We start from the raw sequence: 24144 nt of genomic DNA on the forward strand, positions 1-24144 counted from the left end.
AGTTACAATACTGGTTTCCATTATCCCTGCTACACGAGAGGAACATAATGTACAAGGAACCAGTTATATACCTGTTCAGGTAGGACTTCCGTGTTATCATTTGTTTAACTAGGAAAATGGTAAGAAATTGAAAATCCAAACAAGTCTTAATTAGGAAAACATTCAATTGTAGAGAACTACTTTTACAAGGGCAATCATGGCAATAACGTAGTCTCACTCCAAAGGTAGCATAAAGATTATCTAATATATATCAAATTGAATTGTTTTATTACATCAATCAGTGATTCACCATAGACAATAACTATAAACAGACTAATAATGATTTATTATTAGACATATACATAAAATGATTACATATATAAGTTGGTCGTTTTTCAAATATTCCACGAAATGAAAGAATTTGCAAAAAATGCTCCTCTGGCTGTGTTGAAGATGAAATCCATTTTTTTACTAACTGTGAAAATTTTAAATCGGATAGAGATGCTCTCTTTGACTTTGTTTGCCAAAGAATTCCGAATTTTTCTATACTTGATAATCAGGGTGATAATCAGCATAAATTTATTTATTTATTAAACTGTGAAGACAATCAGGTCCTTAAAGGGGCACTAGCTACGATATATATAAAAATAATAAAGTATGATTTTTTTTAGATCAATCATTAATCAAATTGGAATAATGAAATAATAATTTGCTTTTAGCAATCAATTTCCTTTAATTTTGTTGAAATAAGCGATTAAACACAATTTTTGACTGATTCACTTGCAAGTGAAAACGTCATCATCATTCTAACCGGTATTCATGTGAACTTCAAGTTAACCCCTAGCTAGAGATTGCCAACGCATGCATTGTACGTGTACTGATTATTTAAAGAAAAAGAATGTCAACAATGAAAGTGAAACTACGGTAAATCATTTGATTACTAATTCGATGCACATAAAATCATTCTTATATGGTTAAAAACAATGAGAAACATCTATTTTTAATCTATAAAATAAAATCAAACAGACCTATAAAAATGCAATTGCACGTGTTGGTTTAATCTATTCGTATCTTTATTTTTGTTTACATCGCTTATATGGTCATCTGAGGTCAAATCGATAGTTAATTAGATGGCGTCTGGACTAAAATACACACGAAACGAACCTATATATTATCTACCCCATGCTCTGTAAACTGTTTATTTTAGACTTTTGATAGTTTGGATAAATGTTTTACATTGTTATAAACCAAATATGAGAATTTGAGTCAAATCGGTTACAATGAATTTGACAGCTAGTGCCCCTTTAATGCTGTTGGTAAATTTATTAAAGTGAATATGAGTTAGTAATTGTATTGTAACTGTATGTTAAAAATTGTTTGTATCTATGTATCTATGCAAATCAATATTCTTTTGTCTTATTCATGTATGCTCTGTATGCCCCTTGTGGGCCCTTAATTGGAAATAAAATATGTTCTGTTCTGTTCTGTTCTATATAGACAATCTGGTACACATAACACACACCCTACTATACAAATCCTTGACCATAATAAGTTAATTAAGGATCCCTAAGCATTTGCATATAATATTATATACTTTCCTTGGTAGTTGATCATGATGCATGTCCATATTAAATCTTATTACCTCATTTATAAAAGATCATAAAAGGTGATAATGTAGAAGGGTACAAGTCATATCGGCACCTGGTCAAATCGGCACCCATAGAAAAAGTCAAATTGGCACATGGATAAATCAGCATCTAGTCAAATCGGCACCCATTTAAAATCCAATATTTTATATAATATGCATGGAATCTGATGTACAGTAGTTGTCGTTTGTTTATGTAATATATACGTGTTTCTCGTTTCTCGTTTTGTTTATATAGATTAGTCCGTTGGTTTTCCCGTTTGAATGGTTTTATACTAGTAATTTTGTGGCCCTTTATAGCTTGTTTTTCGGTGTGAGCCAAGGCTCCGTGTTGAAGGCCGTACTTTAACCTATAATGGTTTACTTTTTTAAATTGTTATTTTGATGGAGAGTTGTCTCATTGGCACTCACACCACATCTCCTTTATCTATATAGAAATAATTCTAAAAATGTATAAATGATCTCTCTATTTTAAACTATTTTTGAGATTGAATATATTCATTCATTACATTGTTAAAAAAGGAATTCATAAATTTATTGTTTAAAGTTGTCTCAACATATATGACCAATGTTTTGATTACTTTTCGTTTCAACAGAGACATATATGTCATATATAGACATGTATATATGTTTCTGGTTTCAATTAATAAATTCAACACTTTCATGAATAACATAATAAACATTTTTGTTGTTTTAACTATTTACAGGTAGTTATCATGGTTATTGGTGTTTTTTCTTCCGGCAAAAGCGTAATAAATAACAATGAAGCCCTTACCCAAGCTATTGTGTAATTGTGAGAAAATTAGAACAATAAAAGGGAAAACAATGAGTCCCTTTCATAACTAATTAAGGATAAAACTTAAGGCCCCTCCACTACAGCGGGGGCATAGTAAAAATGGAGAAAAAGACAGTATCCATTCAAATGTGAATGTTGAATGAAAATGACTGTATAACATCTTTTTGCTAAAAAATACCGGAAAAAAACCATATATTAAACATATCTAACAAGGGTGCCAAAATGACAATATCAGGTGCCGATTTAACCAGGTGCCAAATTGACCAGGGGCCGATTTGACTAGAATTCAATGTAGAATGGGTCATTGACATCATAATTGAATATTGACCAATTATTTTGATAATACGCATACATCAACTAAATCACTTGCTAGATATACATAAATATAATCAATGTATGTAAGAATAACAACCAAAATTTAAGTTTTTACTTTTAGATCAACCTCTTGAACTCATATTCAGAAAGAAGCGACCATATTATCAAATAGTTTAAGTTGTTTCTAGATATCACATAAGAAAATGTGGTCTAGTTTGAAAAGTACAAATTTTGAACTGATAAATGTCAAAAAATAAGAAGATGTGGTATTATTGCAGACAAGACATCTCTCCACAAGAGACGAAGTGACACAGAAATTAACAACAATAGGTCACAGTCACAAGGCCTATACTGCGGTCAGCTATGAAGACTGAAACAATTCTTTTAAAAAGACTAATATGCCCCTGAGAAACATTTAAAATCATACGAAAAATTGGACCATTAGCGCTCACATTTGTACAATACTTGCCAGATTTTTATGAAAATTATATCGTGATGTTTAAGAAGAGTTCAAAAATCAGTGCTGATCAATTATAAGTCTGTTAAGAGGTTTGGTTAGCTTATAATATAGAAAATTGCATCATCAGCAGTCTCTTTTTGAATTCTTACCAGAATTCTATACTTCTTACATGTATATCATAGGTTTGTATTAAATGTATATCATCAGTGTCTTTGTTGAGGACAAACTCTGTGCTGATCAATTATTTTAACAGTTTTTAAACTTTAATTATATGGAAAATGGGTTTAAGAGTGCTCTAATGTGTACAAACCCTTTTTTATGAGATTCACATTACAGGTTTATATCATCAATGCATTAGACAAAAAAGAAAATCAGTGCCTATTAATTTTTTTAAAGAGTTATGCCCCTTCAAAATATTAATTATAATGGAAATCACATTGCATTTGCTCTAATCCCTCATTTCTCTTAGATATTTATATATTGTTATATAGAACAACAACATAAATTTTATTGTAGTTATTGCCCTTGTTCACAAAAATGTATCTTTGATAGAAAAAAATATGTGCAACACAGGGGACATTGAAGCTATGCTCTTTTATTGTAGAGAAAAAAACATTTCTAAATGCAGCTAGAGATTTTTTTTATTTACACTTTCACAGATACATGCAACTTAACCATGAGAAGCTTTCATCTTAATCAAGAAAGATCAAAATGAGAAGAATAACAGGATTTCTATTTCTGATAACATGTGGCTTGGTCACAGGACAGTCATCATGGTCATCTTGGAGTGGACAAGGTCCTCAAACTAATGATTTGACTTGTAAGTTATTTTTTATAAGAAAAATATGAGAAAATTAAAACATATGTTCAATAATCAATATTGGTAGACATCTATGGTCAAAAAGCAAGTATAAAAAAATAAGTGTATAGTTCTATGTCTATTATAAAGGAGTAAAGGGTTTTCATACGACCGCAAAAATAAAAAAATAAAAAAATTTGGTCGTATATTGGTATCACGTTGTCGTCCTCGTCAGCGTCGTCCAAAGACAGATGGTTTCCTGATAATAACTTTAGTATAAGTTAATAGAAATCAATAAAATTTTAACACAATGTTTATATCCACAAAAGGAAGGTTGGGATTGATTTTAGGGGTTATGGTCTCAAAGGTTTAGGAATTAAGGGTAAAAAAGGGGCCCAAAAAAGCATTTATGAAGTTTGCAGTCAATAACTTGTGGTTAAGTGTATAAATCTCTCTGAAATCATACCTCAAGTTTCAATACTACAAAATGGGGGGGGGGGGGTGTTATTGCTCAAATCATTTAGCAATTAGGGGCAAAAAAGAGGGGAAAACAAGGGTTCATCTGGTTAAAGGACAATTTAGACAATTTAAAAGCAGTGAAAGGGAGGTGATCAAATTCAATTTAAAGAACACTGTTATTATGTTTGATTACCTCCCTTATATTCTTGAAAACTATGTATTAAAAAATAATGATTGTCTTGAAATGATAAGCTGTAAATTTATTTTTAGAATTTACTATTAATTAATATTAATTTTGACCATGACTGTATGTCATTTTATATTTTAATATTTTATGATGTATTTAAGATGTAAATGAGTAGTAATTGTTGCATACTACATTACAAATTTAAATTGAGATTATTTTTGGAATAAGGGAAAGGGGGAGGTGAAATCACTTGGGAGGGGGTAAATAAGAATTTATGGGGGTTGAGTACAATTTTTATCATTTCAGATTTCAGTAAAAAGAAAATTTCTTCAAATATTTTTGTTGAGGGGATTAATATTCAACAGCATAGTGTATTGCTCAAAAGAAAAAAATGTTTTAAGTTCATTAGACCACATTCATTCTGTGTCAGAAACCTATAGCTATGCCGTGTCAACAATTTAATCACAATCCAAATTCAGAGCTGTATCAAGCTAGAATGTTGTGTCCATACTTGCCCCAACTATTCTGGGTTTTGACCACAGGGGTTGTATAAAGCTGTGCCCTGCGGAGCATCTGGTTTGTTCTACCAGGATGCCCAAAAATAAAGAAGACCAGAATAGCAAGTGTTATATAGTGGTCAAAACCCAGAATAGTTGGGTTCTAGATACAAGTTCAATAGTTCTCATTAAGAATAAAGAATACTAGGTCAAGTTTGGTTTATATGTGATGTCCCTGATTTAAAAAATAATTTGCATAATACTTCAGTCATGTTATACGAATTCAAACCAAAAAGTCTTTTTTCATTCATGTTTGCAAAAATTGCTTATCAAAACATTCTTAGATTTGTCCAGGAGTGATCTTTCCTTCAACACATATAAATGATAGATTTTTTATAGATTTTTAAATATTCTATTTAATCTGCACATTAAACTGAAGAAATTACAATACATGCAGTTGTCTATTTATTTTCTGACTGGGAATTTGTCAATTATAAATAACTGGCGAATAATTAGATAAATGTAATCAATTGCAAATTGAAATATTATAATGTATGGCCTAAATGTTGTAAACAATAATGAAGCCAACACTACAGTTACAATTATAAATTGTTAAATCTATTTTTAGTTTGGATGGATAGTGCTTCTCAATGTTCTGCCAAGCAGTTTAACGTAGGCACAAGTCCCATTACAATTTATGGAAAAGGTGCAGTCCAGAGCAATCCTGGATCTCTAACAGAATGTCAGATTACATTGATCAGTGAAAAAACGGGAGAAGTGAGGAGATTCCGAGTAGAAATTAAACAGGCAACTATCAATGAACAGAATGTTGCTTTTACAATGTATGATGGACAAAGTACAGGATCTAATAGACTGGTAAGAAATTGTATTGTCAGTATAAAACTAGGGGGGTAGGAGGGGTCCTGATCCCGAAATCCTGGGCTTAAAAACACGAAATCATGAGGTCCCGAATTTAAATAAATTTAAATCCTGAATACAGAAATTTGAAAAGAGAATTCCCAGATCCCGAAAGGGTCAATTCTGAAGGTCTTATCCCCCTCAACTATGGATTAGAATTCATAAGTATTTGCAGACAAGAGGTCATGTTTATATGGGTGAAAATTGCAAAAGGTGCGATTTATCCATTTTTATCACGGCTTGTTAAAGCTATATTTCCTACATCTAGTTCTCCATGCCCATGCCCCACGGTATCACTTTATTTATACATGTATTACATACTCAGATATTCAATTTACAAAATGATTTATTTGAATATAACCATACTAAAACCATCAAAAAGATATGTAGAAAGTAGTACATGGACTATAAATCTATCTACCTATAACTATGGAAGAAGGGGGATAACTCAATTCATATTATTGCCAAAATATTTTTTATTACAAATGACTTCATCATATTGAGATCAAGGTCATATAAAACCTGACAGATGAACATGTACACATTACACTCATTCCATACACCAAATATAGTAGAAATGCTGGTTATAATATTTGCAGAAAAGTACCTTTTCATGTAGACTTAAACTTCCCTGATCAATGAAATGAGGTCAAGAAACCTTGTCTATCTGATAAAAACATACAAGAGTAAAAAAATATCAACTCCTTTTACATAAATTGGATAAACTGATCTTTAATTCTTATAAAGAAAGATATTTTTTCAGTCTTATGTACCAATTACAGTGGTGGATCCAGAATTTTTCATAAGTGGGGCCCACTAACTGCCTAAGAGGGGGGGCCAACTCCAGTGAAGCTTCAGTGATTCCCTATATAATCAACCAAATTTTTCTCAGAAAAGGGAGATCCCAGGCCCTGTGCTCCTTCCCCTAAATCTGCCTCTGAATTAAGATGTCAGTTTGGAGATGTAATTTGTTTATTTAAATGGATATAACAGTGTAAAAACTAATAACATCTGTTACATAATCCTTTCATATACTTTTGTTATTAGTTTCCAGTCTATTCTGTCATTGATTGTCTTTGATTTGTAATTTGTCCTCATGTAATATATATTTTGTGTCTGAGTTCAAAGAATTAAATTATAAGTATTAAGCAGTATGGAAATGAACTTAAACTTACTTATAGATTTAATAAAGTTTTCTTTCTTTTCAGTTTACTGCATCAAAAGGATCTCCTCCAAATACAGAGATACGATATACAACATCAGGAAATTCTGTGACATTCTATTTCACTAGAAGCTCTCCTGCTAATTTAGATTTTAATATAGAAATATCAGTCCTTGCTATCCCAGGTATGTTGATAAAATGTTAAGCTGTACTAAGCTGTTTAGGTTGCGACCAAATTACTGTTCATAGTTCAATGTTTTATGACTCAGCAAAAAATATGCAAAAATGGGTATTGTATTTTTTCATGAGTTATTTATTTATGAGAATAAATATTCATAATATGTATCATTCAAAGTTAGATATTTTGAATATTTCATCAATTAAAAATCATGTTCCTGATATGTGTTTTATTATGTCGTATCAGCAATGAAACTTTAATAATATCATTCTGAATTCACATACATGAACTTGAAAAAAATTATAACAGACAAAGTTCAGTGCTTTCATCTCATTAAAAGTTCAAATATATTTTGCTTTCTGTTTGTGAAAGTGATAATGTTTTAGTCTATGTGGGTAAAATACACTGTTAACTATGTACATTGCTAAAGAGATTCAATATGTTAATTTTTGTTCTAATTTCAGGGGATCCTACAAGTCAAAATGAATGTGAAACTGGGAATGAATATGGCTGTAATTTTTACAGCTTTAAACAGGTTATTGATAAAGAAACAGTTATTGGTATTGTCGGTGGCATTTTTGGGCTGATTATATTCATAGTCATACCAATCATTGTTATTTGCTGTTATCGAAGGAGTAAAGGGGTAAATAAAAAGTGGGATGAATTCAAACTTCATGATACAGTAACAAACACTGCAGCTGATATTCACAACTCACAAGCAAGCTTAACAACAACAAAATCTAAAAAGGATCCATGGACTTCCCAGAGTTCCAGAGCACCATATTCTGATGTAAAGAGATCTTATGGAAGAGGGAGCAGATATAGCGATGGTGGAGACAGTGAATTTAGTGCGAGTAGGTTTAATATTTATGTTTGAATTAACAATAGAATGAATATGATAAAAGCTTTTGTAAACAACTATGTGGCAAGATATGAGGCCATCAAAAGCAGAAAGTGTTTCTGAATACAAAATAAAAACAATTATTTTTTTCTTAGGATTGTCAGATCACCTCAAAAAAAAAAATTCAAAAATGGAAAATACATAATCAAACTGCAAAAATACATCAAACATTATGGATAACAACTGTCAAATTCCTGTCTTGGTACAGGCATTTTCTTATGACAAATAAAGTTTTCAGTTAGAACAGTCAAGATAATCGTTTGTAAATATTTTGTTTACACTTTTATTGTTCATTTCAATCAAATTATACTTACATGTACTGTATATAATTCACGTTGACTGAATTTTATTTCTTCAGGTATTGACATACCTCCAAAAGGTAGACCTCCTCCCCCTCCATATGATGAACATGATAGGGGACGTTCCTATAGAGATGGTCCTCGAAGTAATAGGAATGGATATCGAGACGATAGGAACAGAAATGATCGCTATGATGATAGGGTGGACAGAGATTACAGATCAGAAAGGAACAGTAGGCCTCGATATGAATCTGACAGGAAGTCATATTACAGTTCCTCAGATGATGCTTCATATGTTCAAGGGAGAGATGATCATCCACAGGAAGTTTTTATTGAAAGAGTTATAGAACCTCGAGTAAAACCCAAATCAAAAGCTGAGTTACAAAAGCGTGCAAAATATGAGGAAGATGATGAAGACCCGTACGATAAAATTGTTGACAGAGATAGTCCAAAACTTAAACCAAAGAAAGCAGTCAAAGAGAGTGCCATACAATGTGAGCAAGAATCATCGGAGGATAATGAGTCAAATACTGAGAGTGATGAGGAACCACTATCAACTGATGAAACTGATGATGAAGATATCATCAAGAAAAAGAAAAAGGAAGCACAAAAAGCAGCATTATATGCAAGACCAAGCAAAAAAGGTAGAAAACAGACAAAAGCTGAGCCTGCTCCACCTCCAGCTGTTGTCCAACCACCACAACCTGTACATTTGGTTCCTGGCCAGCAGCCTGTTTTCTACAATATGCAGCACCCAAATGGTCCACCCTTCCCAAGACCAGTACCTCCAGTACAACAGCCATACTTTACTCAACCTCCACACCCTCGTCCATTCATGTCTATATCAGGTCTACCTCCTCAACAACCCATGGGATACCATCCTCCCATGCCAGCAAGATTTCCTCCTCCTGCTCAGGTACAGAGGCCACCAGCTCCTCCAATGTACAATGCTTCTCAAGGTGCTCCTCTGCAGCCTCCAGTATTCACACATTTAGTACAAAGAGGTTATGGAAGACAATCCCCAAGTTTAGACGGTTCAGAAGGAGGAAGGAATCAAACTGACGATTCTGACAGGACAGCTGATCTAGGAAGTGGAGTAGAATTTATGAAAAGATCAACTACAACTGTTTAATTAACAATGTTATAGACAATCAATATCATTCTTTTAGTTGTATTTTTACCAAAATATAGAAATTAGCATGGAAAGAAAATTCTACATGGAATCTCAAGACATTGAACTTGTAATAAACACTTGTTTAAGCACAACAATTTTTTGAAATTTAAAAATTTTAGGATCAATTTTAGAAAAAGTTTGATATCAAGAAGGAAAGTTAAAATTTTGACTGAATTATATCTAAAAAAAAAAGAAGACACAAATGATAAATGAATAACTAAAGTGCAATTTACTTATTTGTAATTTATTTTTCTTCAATCTGTATAATTATAGATTTTATTAGATTATATGTATTATATATTTGTATGTTCTTGAATATTTTATATTATATATAAGGTGTACTATATGTTAGTATTTAGTAATCATTATTACATTTTGTAGCATAATTAGTGATTGAAAGTGCTGTCTCTGTGTATTTGATTTAAACTGATTTTTTTTAAATCCTAGGTTCTTCTATTATAGTCAATAGGATACAACTTTATCATTTTGTACGTGTGGAAAAAAAGAAGTAGGATAAGAGACCACAATGAGATGAATTAATACAAAATAAAGCTCAGTAAACCATTAGAGAGATTAAAGTATGTGTAAACAAAAACAGATATACACATTTAAATGAAGTCGCATATAAACAATGTTATTGACAAACATTTAAAAGTCTTTTAAAGCCACTGCGACCTGGAGAAAATATGTATTCTTTATCAATTTATAGACAAAGGCCTATGGAAGACAACTCTGTAACGGTATATATGACATACCACTGAATTAAAAACAACATGTTCTAAAGATTGTTTCTAAATTGGATATCGGATTGGAGGCTCAAGTTACAGAATTCTTTGACATTGAATTCTGTCTTTGTTAAAAATTGCAGCTGATGGTATGAGTTAATTGATTCTTATCTTGGTGTCTACATTTATGATTTATATACCTAAGCTTTCCCTGTAGATTATTCATACTTTTGTTGTTTAAACTACTGTAAACCAACTTATTTTACAAAGCGATTTATTTTCGCAACTTTCGTGAGTAGAAAAATAACGCGAATATAAATCATCGTGAATTTGTAAAACTTAGATCTTTCCTTATTTAACTACTGGTATATCCAGAAATTAGAAAATCACGAAATTAAATAGCTGTGAAATAGACTAGAAAGGGTAAAACGTGAAATAAAGTATCCGCCAAAATAAGTTGGTTTACAGTATTAGTCCATGAAAAATAATTGTACAATGCTGTATTGTTTTTCATAGATCCCTGGAAAGATATTTAAATTTTTTTATCTGTACCCGTAACAAAAAAGTAAAAGGTTGTATTGTAAATTTCATCTTTCAGCAAACAGTAAATACTTGTATTGAGGAAACATTTTAAATGATTTTAAATGATCTTATTAATTTTTTCATTGTTTAAATATTATCACTTTTAGTTTTTTAAATGTATTCAGATATTTTTGTACTTTTGATAAAACAATGTCATTGTTAATAATGTACTTTTATGATTAAAGTTTTTTCTTTCTTTTTATAATTAAGACCATTGATAAGCAAGTACATGTATATTTATCATTTGTAAAGTATTAAAATAAATGAACACCCTATTCATATGTTTCGATAAAGTTGAATGAACACAAATTGTTTTGAACAGTTTTTCAAGCTTTGATATAAAATATAGGAAATATTACATGAATTTTGGTGATTATAATCCCTTGTAGAATATATACTGCACTTACAAGCTTTTGCAATATATAAATCTTCTCAGCACAATAATCATGCAATAACTATATAACATTTCATCTAAATAATTTGTAATAAACTATTAATACCATTGATGTTTTCAAAATATATATGTATCTATGGTTGCACATGCATGAAGTCATACATTATGAAAGTTTGAACAACACTATGTGTAATCTGGGTATGTATAAGTCAAAGGTTGTGTATGTTGTTTAATTAACCAAATAAAACTCATATTATGTTAAAAATGTTATTTGCTGTAAATAACATTAAGCAGTAAATATGAATGCATCTATGTTTTTAATCTGAAATACATTTGTTATATTGTTTTATTGTAAAAATCAAAACTGGTTTGATTTAATATCTGAACACATTTAGATATTTTTGTAAGTTTGAACGTTTGAAAAATGTTTCCTATTTTTATTGATCTTTTAAACACAAACAGTACCAGTATAGTTTAAGTTTTTAAAGTGTTGCCACTGAACATTACAAAATCATTATCAATCAATTTTTAATGGCTCTTTTTCATTCTTTTGATTTTATCATCTTCAAAATTTTAATCTGCCAATTGTCTTTTTACATTCCAAATCAATTTATACATATCAAAATGTATGTGATTATGTGATAGTTTTTATATTTAATTGGTGTTCTTTGATCAACTGCCAAGCAGTTAGTTATATGATTTAAGTATTTTATAAGGAAAAGTAATAAATGATTTAACATAACACTTGTTACATAATTTATTTAGCATTCTCAGGCAGTAAATGTTAATCATTCTACACACCAAATATTAAATTTAATTGACCTATTGCTTATATAGTAACTGAGAAACAAACCAAACCACAAAACTCTACGTTGACCAATAAACAATGAAAATGAGGTCAAGGTCAGATGAAACCTGCCAGTAGGACATGCACACCTTACAATAATTCCTTACAGACAAAATAGCGTACTTGACAACGCAATTTTAAGCTTTATGCGTAAAATGAGGTAGATGTCAGGTGAACCCTGCCTGATGGACATATAGGCCTTGTTAGGGTCACATATACCAAATAGAGTAGTCCTATTACTCATAATAAGTGAGTTATTTCATATAGAAAAATAAATCAAATATTGTTCCATCATTGAACTATGATCATGAGGTCACAGACTATGGACATATAACAGGCCAATCTTCGAAACACTGTGAAGGCACTTGCATACAAGGTATGAATCATCCAGGTCTTATAAAGCTCAATACAAATAGTTTATGCTGTTGCCAGCTTGTAATCCCTGTCAGTTTATGCTGTTTTACAGGAATTTCAAGAAGTTTGAATTCCTAATGCAAATATTTTCAACAAAATTCAAAGATAAAGAAGCTGATGTCTGAAAAACTTCTGTCCTGTGACCATTTGAAGGTAGATTTACAATACTTTTTGATTTTTTAATTCATGGGGCCCATAAAGAGGCCTTCTCATACTTACTCCTTTATTTAAAGGAAGATAAGCACTCGTCAAAGACTTTCGCAGAGGAGATAAATTGTTGTTTTATGACAAGAACATGTTTATGTTCCCAGCAAAACTAGTCTTTATGTTACTTAAACCACAAAATATTTCATGAATAGGTAAGTATGTTGAAATAAAATGACACAAAAATGTACAAAAAAAAGCTGATCAGAAATTGCATGATCTTTTTATCTGTACTTCAGACAACAAAAGCACTTAAGGTTTGCACTCCTGTCCATCCGTCAGTCTGGCAAATAATTTTTCCACACTTTTTTGTCATGCTTGAAGATACTGACTTGATATTTGTTACATTTATATAGTTTACACCATGGCAAGTTAAAGATCAATTTAGAACTTTGTTCCAATATAATGAATTTTTAATAACAGGTAGGGACTATACAGTATAGTGGGTTATTTTTGTGGGTGTGAATTTTTGCTTATTTTCGTGGATATAAGAAATTCCCAAAATAAATTCCGCCAATTTTAAAGTGTACATGCAAAGGTATTTATAAAAGTTTTCAATCCACCAAAATAATACCAGCCAAAATACTTTATTCAATGAAAATCATGAAAATTTACACCAGCGAAAATAACCTGCCTTACGTATATTGCCATGCAATACTCACAGAATGCTTGTTTATTTGTGACTTTTATAGGCAATTTAAAGTTGACTTATTGTATAAACGCCTGTTTGTTGTTGATGGTTGATATTGATGATGTTTAATGTCCAGTGGCAAATTATTGCATATTCAGGTCCATAACATGTTAATGTGATATGCATATATACCGTGCTTTGTACTAATACAAACACTCACAGCAGGATCAAACTTGCTCTTTCACATTGTAATAGTCTGCAAGAAGACACATAATCATGTCCTAGGTCAACCAGTCTTTGCTTTTACTATTAAATGCTGCATACATGGGGAGAGGCAACAAATGCCAATTTTCAATTTTTTGGTTTGACCACCCTGAGGATGGATCCCAATACCTCCCTAACTTGAGGTCAGCATGATACTATGAGACCATGGAAGTAGTGTATTGTTAAAAACTATATGATGCTATTATGTCTTTGGTTAATTTTGTCTTTTGTTGCTGTCTTATTGATGTATACCCAACATAATCTTCTATTCATAAATATTTACAAGAAAGATTGCAGTAACTAATATTAACCTTTAATTTTCTAGCCTTTTATAGCTGACTATGCAGTATGGGTTTTGCTAATTGTTGAAGGCTGTATAGTGACCTATAGTTAATTTCTGTGTCATTTGGTTTCTTATGAAGACCTGTTGGTGACCTTCTGCTGTTGTCTGTTCTATGGTCAGTTTGTTGTCTCTCTGACACATTCCCCATTTCCATTCTCAATTTTATTGTCTCATTGGCAATCATACTACATCTTTTCTATATTTAAGTTCTTATAATATATAGAAACTACACCTTCTTTCACTCTATGATTGGCCACTGTATTTCCAAGTATATTTCATTAATCATGTTCTGAAAGAAAAACACAATCTTGGAAAAATGTTTATGGGAATAAAACATTTGAAGCAATATTATTAATTTAATATCAATACAATCAATAGACACTGTCAACTTAAATTTAGTCATATCATCAAAAATATTCTTTATTTAGCTTCAGTTTATTACATTCAGTTTTGATCCTTCTTAACATCATACTTTTTATACTGAAATAACTGAACATTTGGCAAAGTTGACCAAAATAATTTTTTTTTCTAAACAAAGGAAACAAATCAGCAATCTTCTTCATATAAAAAAATCTTATTTTTTTGTTTTACTGTCATTTTTCATTTTATCGACCCATATAAACACATCACATCTAGCTTCAGGGTTACTACTGTGACCTTCAGGTCTGTTGCATACAAAGAATTGTTTCCCTTTGTTTGGACCATCCTTCTTAACTGTCCTTAATACACAGGCTTCTTTGTGCCCTTTACACAGTGGTGCAGTAGGAGGACCTTTTAGCAACTGTTTCCATGCCTGAGATGAAGATCCACTTGTCATGGTCTTTGTTTCTGTTTGTATTGTTTTGTCATTGGCCAATATAGGATTTATCTCCCCCTTTGAGAAATCTTCAGGCTTTTTCTCTTGTGAGGAATCCTTGATACTGCTTTTGTTGTTAGTTGGAACATTTGTCTTTGGAATGGAAAAGAAGTTTTTTAAACTGGCTTGTTTTGATTGACTACCAAGGTCATTCTTCTTTCTTTTAGCAGATGGTAACTTACTATTGTTAGAATTTTCTCGCTTAAAACTGCTTTTATTGTTTGATAGAAATTTTTGTTTTTCTTCCTGTGAGCTTGAAAACCCATCCTCTTCTTCAGAATCCTTAATTGATGATGGTTTGCTGTCAGAACGCTTTACAAAAAAGGATGAGAGTTTCTGCTGTTTGCCTAAAAACTCTGGCATAGATTTTGAGCACAAGGATGGACATTTCAGAGATGGAATAAAATTTCCATGAAAAACAGCTTTACATGGACAGTGATCAGATCCTTCAACTTCTGGCATAACAACACAATCTGTAGAATCACATACTAAGCCAACATCAGTGAATATGTAATCTAACCTCCTCCCATAGTTTGTTGCTCTAGCTCCTGTTAGGGAGCACCAATTTGTGTAAGCTTCTTTTTTGTCTGGATATAGATATCTAAGTGTATCAGAAAAACAACCACCTTTTGCCGAACTTGTAACAGCTTGGAAGCCTTCTATAGTGCGAAAGTCTTGAATTTCAGGATCTTTGTCCTGGTCCCAGAGAAACTGATTCAACCATATTCTACTTGGCTTTCTGATGAAACACTAGGAAAAAATATTGATAAAGATCGTTATAAAAAAAGTCTAAAACTAAAGCATGATACAAATAGAATGAAATTCCAAACAGTGTGGCTGTGGCCATTGATTGACACATTAAATTCATCCATTGACTGGGACAATTTAGGTGAACGTTTGTATTTAACAACCACTGCTCACTATGTACTTTTTAAAGACACTTAAACTATGGGGTCACCAAAGGTTCTCAACACCGAAAAATTAATCAGAAATAACACGATGTTTTGATTTATATCAATTATATAAATCAAAACATAAAGGTTATTCCTGATTATTTTTTTCGAATTATTTTATAATTAAAGGCGTTAAGAAACCTTTGGTAACCCCACAGTTCAAATGTCTATCGTAGGTACGTCGTGAACAGTGGTCGTTACAGACAAACGTTCACGTAAATTGTCACAGTAAATGGATGAATTTAATGTGTCAATCAATGGCCACAGCCACACTGTTTTGAATTTCATTCTATAGGTAATCTACAATTGACTGGATAATCCTAAAACATGTTTGCTTTGTAAAAATTTATTAAGGTAACATTTTACTTCAGTTTGAAAACAAATTATAATATGAATCAATTATATGTAAAATACTGGTCAAAGTGACTGACTTTTTATTCAATACTGCTTTTCTTTCCTACGTTTCACTTATTAAACAGCAAGTAAGGAAATAATGAAGTCTATTTATAAACCTTAAATGCTTGTTTTGAACTATTTTTAAGAAATTAAGTCAATCATATGATACATAAATGGGTTTTTTTAGCAGCAGATACTGTTTATACACATAAATGATGAATATTTTTTTAGAAATGACATCACTTCAAATAAAAAACAAATTCCTACCTCATCATCTGGATCACAGTGGTCTATTTCTTTGTGTGTTGTGTTTATATCTCCTAAAACAATAACATGGCTGAAAAAAATAAGAAAAAAAAATATGCTTTTTGATTTTATTTACAAGGTTCTTTTCTTAAAAAAAAAGCCATTATAAGGTACAACTGCACTAATCAGAAGTTTGCAATTTCATAATCTTTTATTTTTTTAATTTCCAATTAATGGTTTCAAAGATGCCTCTTTTTTACATCAAGCATATACCAAAACAGGTCATTTCAGGACTGTAAATGATTTATTAAACTGGTCAAACAAATTTTGTTGTTTCACCAAAATACACATTAAAAGCCTTTTTTCGCAATCTTAATTGAAGCACTCAAACAATTTAGAAATTCCATGCACCAAAACAAACTTTCCTCAAGACCTCAACAAATATCAAACAATATGTCTCTGTAATCCCCAATCAACATATAATATTTCTTAAATAAAATTATTCAACCTATTAATTTAATTATAAGTTGGTTATCAACAAATAGAGGTGTTGTTCATTTAGACAAATTTTGGTGGCAAATTATCTTCTTGACTGCACTAATAACCATTCGCACCTTTACCAACACACGATTTATATAAAACTAACATGTTGTTTCTATGATGTTAAGTATCGTGCATCCTTATCATTTCATTTATTTATTTGTATGTTTTGTATCTTATATTAATACATATACATTAAAACCTTTAATACAGTACACCTGAAATACAAATATCCATGAAAAAATTAGCAGAACAATGGTCTTTATCACCCATGTCCTCTTTCCAATATATTTTTGTTAAAATAAAATGAGCTATAGAAATATTGGTACCTTCCACTATTAAGAAGGGCTTCTGCTCTCATCTGGAGAAGTGCATAAAATCTAAGCTGATAAACTTGGCGATCCTCTCTTTCTGGGTCAACACGTGGACAGTAGACATTAATAATGGCGAGATCTCCTTCATCTCCATTCTTTTTTCTGAAACATGAAATCTCAAGCTATGGTACCAAATGTAAAAAATACTAAATTTTTATAATTGTTTCTGTTACAGGAATGACAGAAAGAGAAGTGGAATTGCTTGTTTCTATGGGTCATGAAGTTGTAAGAAAATTTTGTAATGAAAATTTATAAACTTCAGCATTTGCTTACATAATTATTCTGATTTTTTTTATGATACAGGTTTTTGACTTATTGGCAATTATACCACAAATCAAATCTTATTACAAGACTGTAAATTCAGAAATTATTGAGATGTTTTTATCATTGCGAAAAATGTGACAGGGATATAATCGCAATACTTAAAACTTGCATTTTGAAATTTTTTATATGAATCAAACAGGATTTTTCAGAATATTAAAACCGCATTTTAGTCTAAAATGACAAAATCGTAATTATAAATTCACACTATAATTTCTGAATTTACAGTACTTATTCTCTGTCCAAGCTGCACTACAATGATCTAAATACTCTCTGTACTACTTTCTGTAATAAAGACTTTTCTGGTCTGACGGTATTCATACACACCTTCAAAATTTGAAGGCTGAATTTTTCATTGGCTGATGTTATAATACCTATAACAGAAAGGAAAAGGAAGCGTTGTCAGATTCTAGTAAACATTATAACAGACAGTTCACATAAATGTCACAGTACGCTGACACATTATTATCGGCTAATCCAGAATGGGACTATGAACTCCTTACTTAAGGTATGAAAAATACCATGGGACCAGCGAGGTAGATGTGGTGTGATTGCCAATGAGACAAGTCTTCACAAGAGACCAAATGACACAGAAATTAAAAACTATAGGTCGCTGTATGGCCTTCATCAATGAGCAAAGTAATAATGAGATAGAAATATGTTTGCTTTATTTCACTGCAGTTAAAACTGATATATATCAATCAGGTCAGTATGAGGTCAACTTGAGTATTAAAGTTTCAGATCATTTTAAATAAACTAGAGGCTCTTAAGAGCCTGTGTCCCTCACCTTGGTCTATGTGCATATAAAACAAGAAACAGATGGATTAATGACAAAATTGTGTTTTGGTGATGGTGATGCATTTTTAGATCTTACTTTACTGAACATTCTTGCTACTTACAATTATCTTCATCTATAATGAACTTGGCCCATTAGTTTCAGAGGAAAATATTTTGTTAAAAATTTACAAAAATTTACAAAATTTATGAAAATTGCTTAAAATTTACTGTAAAGGGCAATAACTCCTTAAGGGGTCAACTGACCATTTTGGTAAAATTTGGTCCAGTAGTTTCAGAGGAGAAGATTTTTGTAAAAAATTACAAAAATTTACAAAAAATTGGTAAAAAATGTCTATAAAGGGCAATAACTCCTTAAGGGGTCTTCTGACCATTTTGATCATGTTGACATATTTGTAGATCTTACTTTGCTGAACATTATTGCTGTTTACAGTTTATCTCTATCTATAATAATATTTAAGATATTAACCAAAAACGGCAAAATTTCCTTAAAATTGCCAAAGAAAATTTCAGAGCAGATCAGATGTCAGATTTGCTCTAAATGCTTCGGTTTCAGAGTTAAAAGCCAAAATCTACATTTTACCCCTATGTTCTATTTTTAGCCATGGCGGCCATCTTGGTTGGTTGGACAGGTCATCAGACACATTTTTTAAACTAGATACCCCAATGATGATTGTGGCTAAGTTTGGTCAAATTTGGCCCAGTAGTTTCAGAGGAGAAGATTTTTGTAAAAGTTAACTATGACGGACGACAGACAATGGACATCGACGACGGACTACAAACGCCAAGTGATGAGAAAAGCTCACTTGGCCTTTTAGGGCAGGTGAGCTAAATAGTAGGTATATTTGTCATACTGACCTTATTTTGTGCTGAGTTATGATGGTTCTTCCTTCTGCATCTAGTGATTCCAGCTCATCTTCTGTAAAATTATGAATGTTTCCATAGCAACCTACAACATTTTCATTTTTCACTGATAAAGATGAATGCAAACCTTCCTCTGACTTATAAGGTGAAGCTGAGTCCCTGCAGAATGTGGCAACACCTAGAAAACATAAACAGACATATAAATGAATATAAAAAAAATATGGCTGAGGTCAATGGTAGAGATTATCATAAAGATGATAGTGTATGCATATATGATACAGTGAACAGGAAACAAATGGGGGAGAAGATTAATTCCTTAAATGACATGCAGTTACAACCTCCATTAGTTCAAAATGTCTGTTTCAGATTTCATAGTACACATGACAATGTTGTTCAAGATGATAATAATGGATGGCTGCTGAAAGTTAAGTGGCAAATTGAATGCATATTCAGGACAAGAACATATTAATGTGATATCATTATGAATTCTGCTTTGTAATAGACAGACATTCTGATATGTAACTTCTAGCTGCAAGAAGACATGTCACCACATCTTTACAAATTATGTTAACTCACAGTCAACTAGACTAAGACACTCATTGTTTTTACTCCAAATGCTGCAAGCTTGGCAGAAAATCAGAAAATACCAATTTTCATGTCCTTGATGTTGCCAGAGATCCAACCTTCAAACTCTTGCACTCAAGGCAATCACTCTATCACAAGACCACATCACAGCTCTATATTGAAAACAGTTAATCATCCGAAATCATCATGTTTACCTATCACTCTCAAGGGTGATGTTGAGTGTTCTACAGCTTCTCACCTGAGTATCCACTTCTCTTTCTAGAAAAACTGAAATAGGAATTATATCCTTCAACAATGGCTGTTGGTTCATCTAACTGATCACCTGCAAAATAGTTAAACTTAATTTTTAATATGCATGAAAATGAATGTTGTAAATTCAAAAATTAATGTGAGCTTTTATTATTGTGGATCACTAAATTTGATAAAAATGTGAGATTTAATCAATGTGATTGCAAACATTTTGTGTAGAAAAACCACTACTGAAATAATTATGTATGCAACTTTTTATTATTACAAACCAGAATGAAAATTGAGACATCACAATGCATTCTTAATAGCAAGAAAACCCATGAGACGAGGATAGGTATCCAGTCATGCAGGCCCCAAAGTTGGTCCAAACCTATCCCGCCCCAAGTCGACTGGCTCAAATTTGATTTGTCCCACATCGATCCGGATCAAGTTGATCCAATTGATTCGGTCCCATAATAGAATAATGAATAATCTAAATTATCTTTGGAGAATTTGGTGACAAATTTGAATCGGGATTATGAATGGAATTTGTCAAAAGTATCAAGGATTGATGACAACAGGTAAGTGAAGTATGAATATTGGAGTACCAGTCAATGAATTATTTCAAATTGATACGAAAATTAGTGCGATTGTGTCTGTTTGTATAGCAGCTTCAGCATATAAATATGAAGATATTTTCCATGATAACTTGGAAAGTCATGGCGATTTTTATCTCATTTAATTCACACAATGACATGTAAGAGACAGATATTTACAGTCCAAAGTAAAATCACAAAAATTAATGAACTCTGAGGAAAATTCAAAATTGAATGGCAAAAATCACTGCTTAAACACATCAAACAAATGAATTATAGTTGTCATATTCCTGACTTGGTACAGGCATTTTCTTATCTAGAACCTTTTAAAATTTAAGTCATCATAATGACTAGTTTAATAAAATCATTAGTTTATAATTAGTTTGTTTGTTCAACGATTGTCGTCTGATGATTGTGAACTATAAAAATGCCACTTTTCATCACATAGTTCAATCAAAATCCTGATTGATAAAAGTCACCTTATCAACAAGGTATTTATAGTTTGATCTTTTATTTGGAATGTAAGATCAAAATGCAAACATACAGGAGCCTTCTAAGCTCAGTTTCTTTCGTCAAGTCTACACAAGAGTGCACACGCTGAAATGTCTCGCCTTCTATACTAATCATTGATATTATGTTGATAGTCCTAAGTATAAAGCTAAGCTTTATTACAACTGTCACATAAACTTAACATTAACCAAGACAACTAAACAAAGACCAATGAACCTTGAAAATGAGGTCAAAGTCAGATGAACCATGCCAGGCAGACATGTACAGCTAACAATGCTTCTATACAACATATATATAGTTGACCCATTACTTATAATTTAAGAAAAATAGACCAAAACACAAAAACTTAACACTGTGCAATGAACCATGAAAATGAGGTCACGGTCAAATAAAACCTGCGCGACTGACATAAAGATCATAAAATATTTCCATACACCAAATAGAGTTGACCTATGGCATATAGTATTAGATAAAAAGACCAAAACTCAAAAACTTAACTTTGACCACTGAACCATGAAAATGTGGTCAAGGTCACATGACATCTGCACGCTAGACATGTACACCTTACAATCATTCCATACAACAAATATAGTAGACCTTTTGCATATAGTATGAGAAAAACAGACCAAAACACAAAAATTTAACTATAACCACTGAACCATGAAAATGAGGTCAAGGTCAGATGACACCTGCCAGTTGGACATGTACACCTTACAGTCCTTCCATACACGGAATATACTAGCACTATTGCTTATAGTATCTGAGATATGGACTTGACCACCAAAACTTAACCTTGTTCACTGATCCATGAAATGAGTTCGAGGTCAAGTGAAAACTGTCTGACAGACATGAGGACCTTGCAAGGTACGCACATATCAAATATAGTTATCCTATTACTTATAATAAGAGAGAATTCAACATTACAAAAAATTTGAACTTTTTTTTCAAGTGGTCACTGAACCATGAAAATGAGGTCAAGGACATTGGACATGTGACTGACGGAAACTGACTTAATACAGGATAACAGAATTGTCGTGGCTACATACCTCCAATTAGCAAAAGATGTCGGAATGCTTGGAACATATGCAGATATTATGCACATGTATGCCCTCAGTGCTGTTCTAAAGATACCCATAAGATCCTACTTCCCACCACAAATGAACATGGAATTTGTATCAGAGCCATATTCTCGAAAGGTCTGCGGTCGAAACGTCAACATTTCCAAGGCTCCAGCTTGTAAGATCATATGGACCTCAGCTGCTATACCTACGGGGCCTACCCTTATTACAAACCACTTTGTTCCATTGTTTAAGAGGAAAAGAACAGAGACTTTAGAAACCGTTTACACTATCGACGAAGATGACAGTGATAATGTTAACCCTGTAGTTGTCGACTCTGAATGCTCAACTACTGGTGACTGTTGGCTGACCAGAGGTAACAAAAATACAATTTTTTTTTTTCACTTTTAAAAATTAGAAGAAAAAAATACTACTGGTTTCTATTGTATATATTTCTGAAGACTATGTACTGATATTTATATATGTATATGTTTATGTTTATTATACAGAAACATGTTGTCATTTAGGGAACAAATAATAAAGAACACACATCAAAATTTTAAGAAGAAAAAAAAATAGATGGCAAATTTTGAATATCTTATTTTGGAATTTTAATAATCGTATGGTTTGTTTGATATGTTACTTTTATAATTTCAATTAAATTTCTAAAACAAATTATTTTACTTTGATTGAAAAGACAATGTAATTATATGTTGTACCATTTCTTTTTTTAAATATAAAATTTCTTGTATTTTATACCATAATAAATCGATTTTCTGAAGATTCCATGTACTTTTATTAATTATGAACGCCATAAACCTTAATCATTGTATGCTGTTACACTAATTGAAGCAAAAAAAAACCTTAAACACCATTAAAAATCTTTTTCTCGGGATATATCATCTTTCTTTCTTTTCTTCGTATAAGCTTCCTATTATAAGGAACACCCCTTAACGGGTAATATTAAAATATTAAAAAAGGGGGAAGAAACAGGGATAAAATATATTACATCAAGGTAAAATCCAGTGGTGGTGCGCTATACATAGACAGTGAATTGTAGGAAAAGAAAGAAAAAAAAAACGAATCATAGCATATAAAATATAAAATTATGTACATCTTGTTTTCGGGATATTACGTTTTTCTTCTATTTCTCGGGAAATAGTGGTACCCGGACATGAAAGCCCAGGATACATGTAAATTAATGGGGATAGTATATAACGTTAGTACTCATGATCTTCCCTAAACTGTAAGTGCAAATGTTCATGTGGACACTTTGTTAGTTGTTAATTTTTTAAAACGTAAAATGCATTTTAATTTTATTTATGTTGGGCACGTTGGACTTTTGTCTACTCAGAGTACTTTTGAGGTGACAAAATAAATCTATCAAATAAAACTACACTAACGAGTGACTTTTGTTTCTTGTAAACATATTATATCAGCGTCTAATGAATCAAAAAGTTCTTTTAAATCTCTCTTAGCTGCCCTTATTCCATTAATATTCCATGTCAAAATCTTCATTTTCGACAATTCGAAAGTACAAAGTGAAAATAGACACAGAATTTTCAGATGTACCGAAGAATTTTATTGGATAATTGGATAGTTTAGTCTAAATCACAAAACCTTCTTCCGTTGTGGAAAAATAGTTATCC

At 31.5% G+C, this 24144-nt stretch overlaps 2 protein-coding genes across 4 annotated transcripts; one reads left to right on the forward strand and one right to left on the reverse strand.

Annotated features, from left to right (window-relative positions):
• Nucleotides 1-35: 35 nt before the first annotated feature.
• On the forward strand, nucleotides 36-12212 carry LOC139515555 (uncharacterized). Of its 3 annotated transcripts, none has more exons than XM_071305144.1 (6): nucleotides 36-79; nucleotides 3855-4015; nucleotides 5766-6013; nucleotides 7264-7402; nucleotides 7860-8249; nucleotides 8655-12212. In XM_071305144.1, the coding sequence occupies exons 2-6, from the start codon at nucleotides 3907-3909 to the stop codon at nucleotides 9725-9727; spliced, it is 1959 nt and encodes a 652-aa protein (XP_071161245.1). In that variant the 5' UTR covers nucleotides 36-79; nucleotides 3855-3906; the 3' UTR covers nucleotides 9728-12212. The 3 variants fall into 3 exon arrangements, with proteins under 3 accessions (XP_071161245.1, XP_071161235.1, XP_071161239.1); XM_071305134.1 differs by having other exon boundaries at nucleotides 50-119; XM_071305138.1 differs by having other exon boundaries at nucleotides 78-224.
• Nucleotides 12213-14481: 2269 nt separating this feature from the next.
• Nucleotides 14482-24070, reverse strand: LOC139493976 (DNA-(apurinic or apyrimidinic site) endonuclease 2-like). The gene is made up of 6 exons (XM_071282147.1): nucleotides 23899-24070; nucleotides 20342-20425; nucleotides 19513-19696; nucleotides 17494-17640; nucleotides 16646-16715; nucleotides 14482-15779 (listed from the first exon to the last, which is right to left on the reverse strand). The coding sequence occupies exons 1-6, from the start codon at nucleotides 24011-24013 to the stop codon at nucleotides 14748-14750; spliced, it is 1632 nt and encodes a 543-aa protein (XP_071138248.1). The 5' UTR covers nucleotides 24014-24070; the 3' UTR covers nucleotides 14482-14747.
• Nucleotides 24071-24144: the final 74 nt, after the last annotated feature.

The sequence above is a fragment of the Mytilus edulis genome, chromosome 1, assembly GCF_963676685.1.
Source record: "Mytilus edulis chromosome 1, xbMytEdul2.2, whole genome shotgun sequence".
NCBI lineage: Eukaryota > Metazoa > Mollusca > Bivalvia > Mytilida > Mytilidae > Mytilus > Mytilus edulis.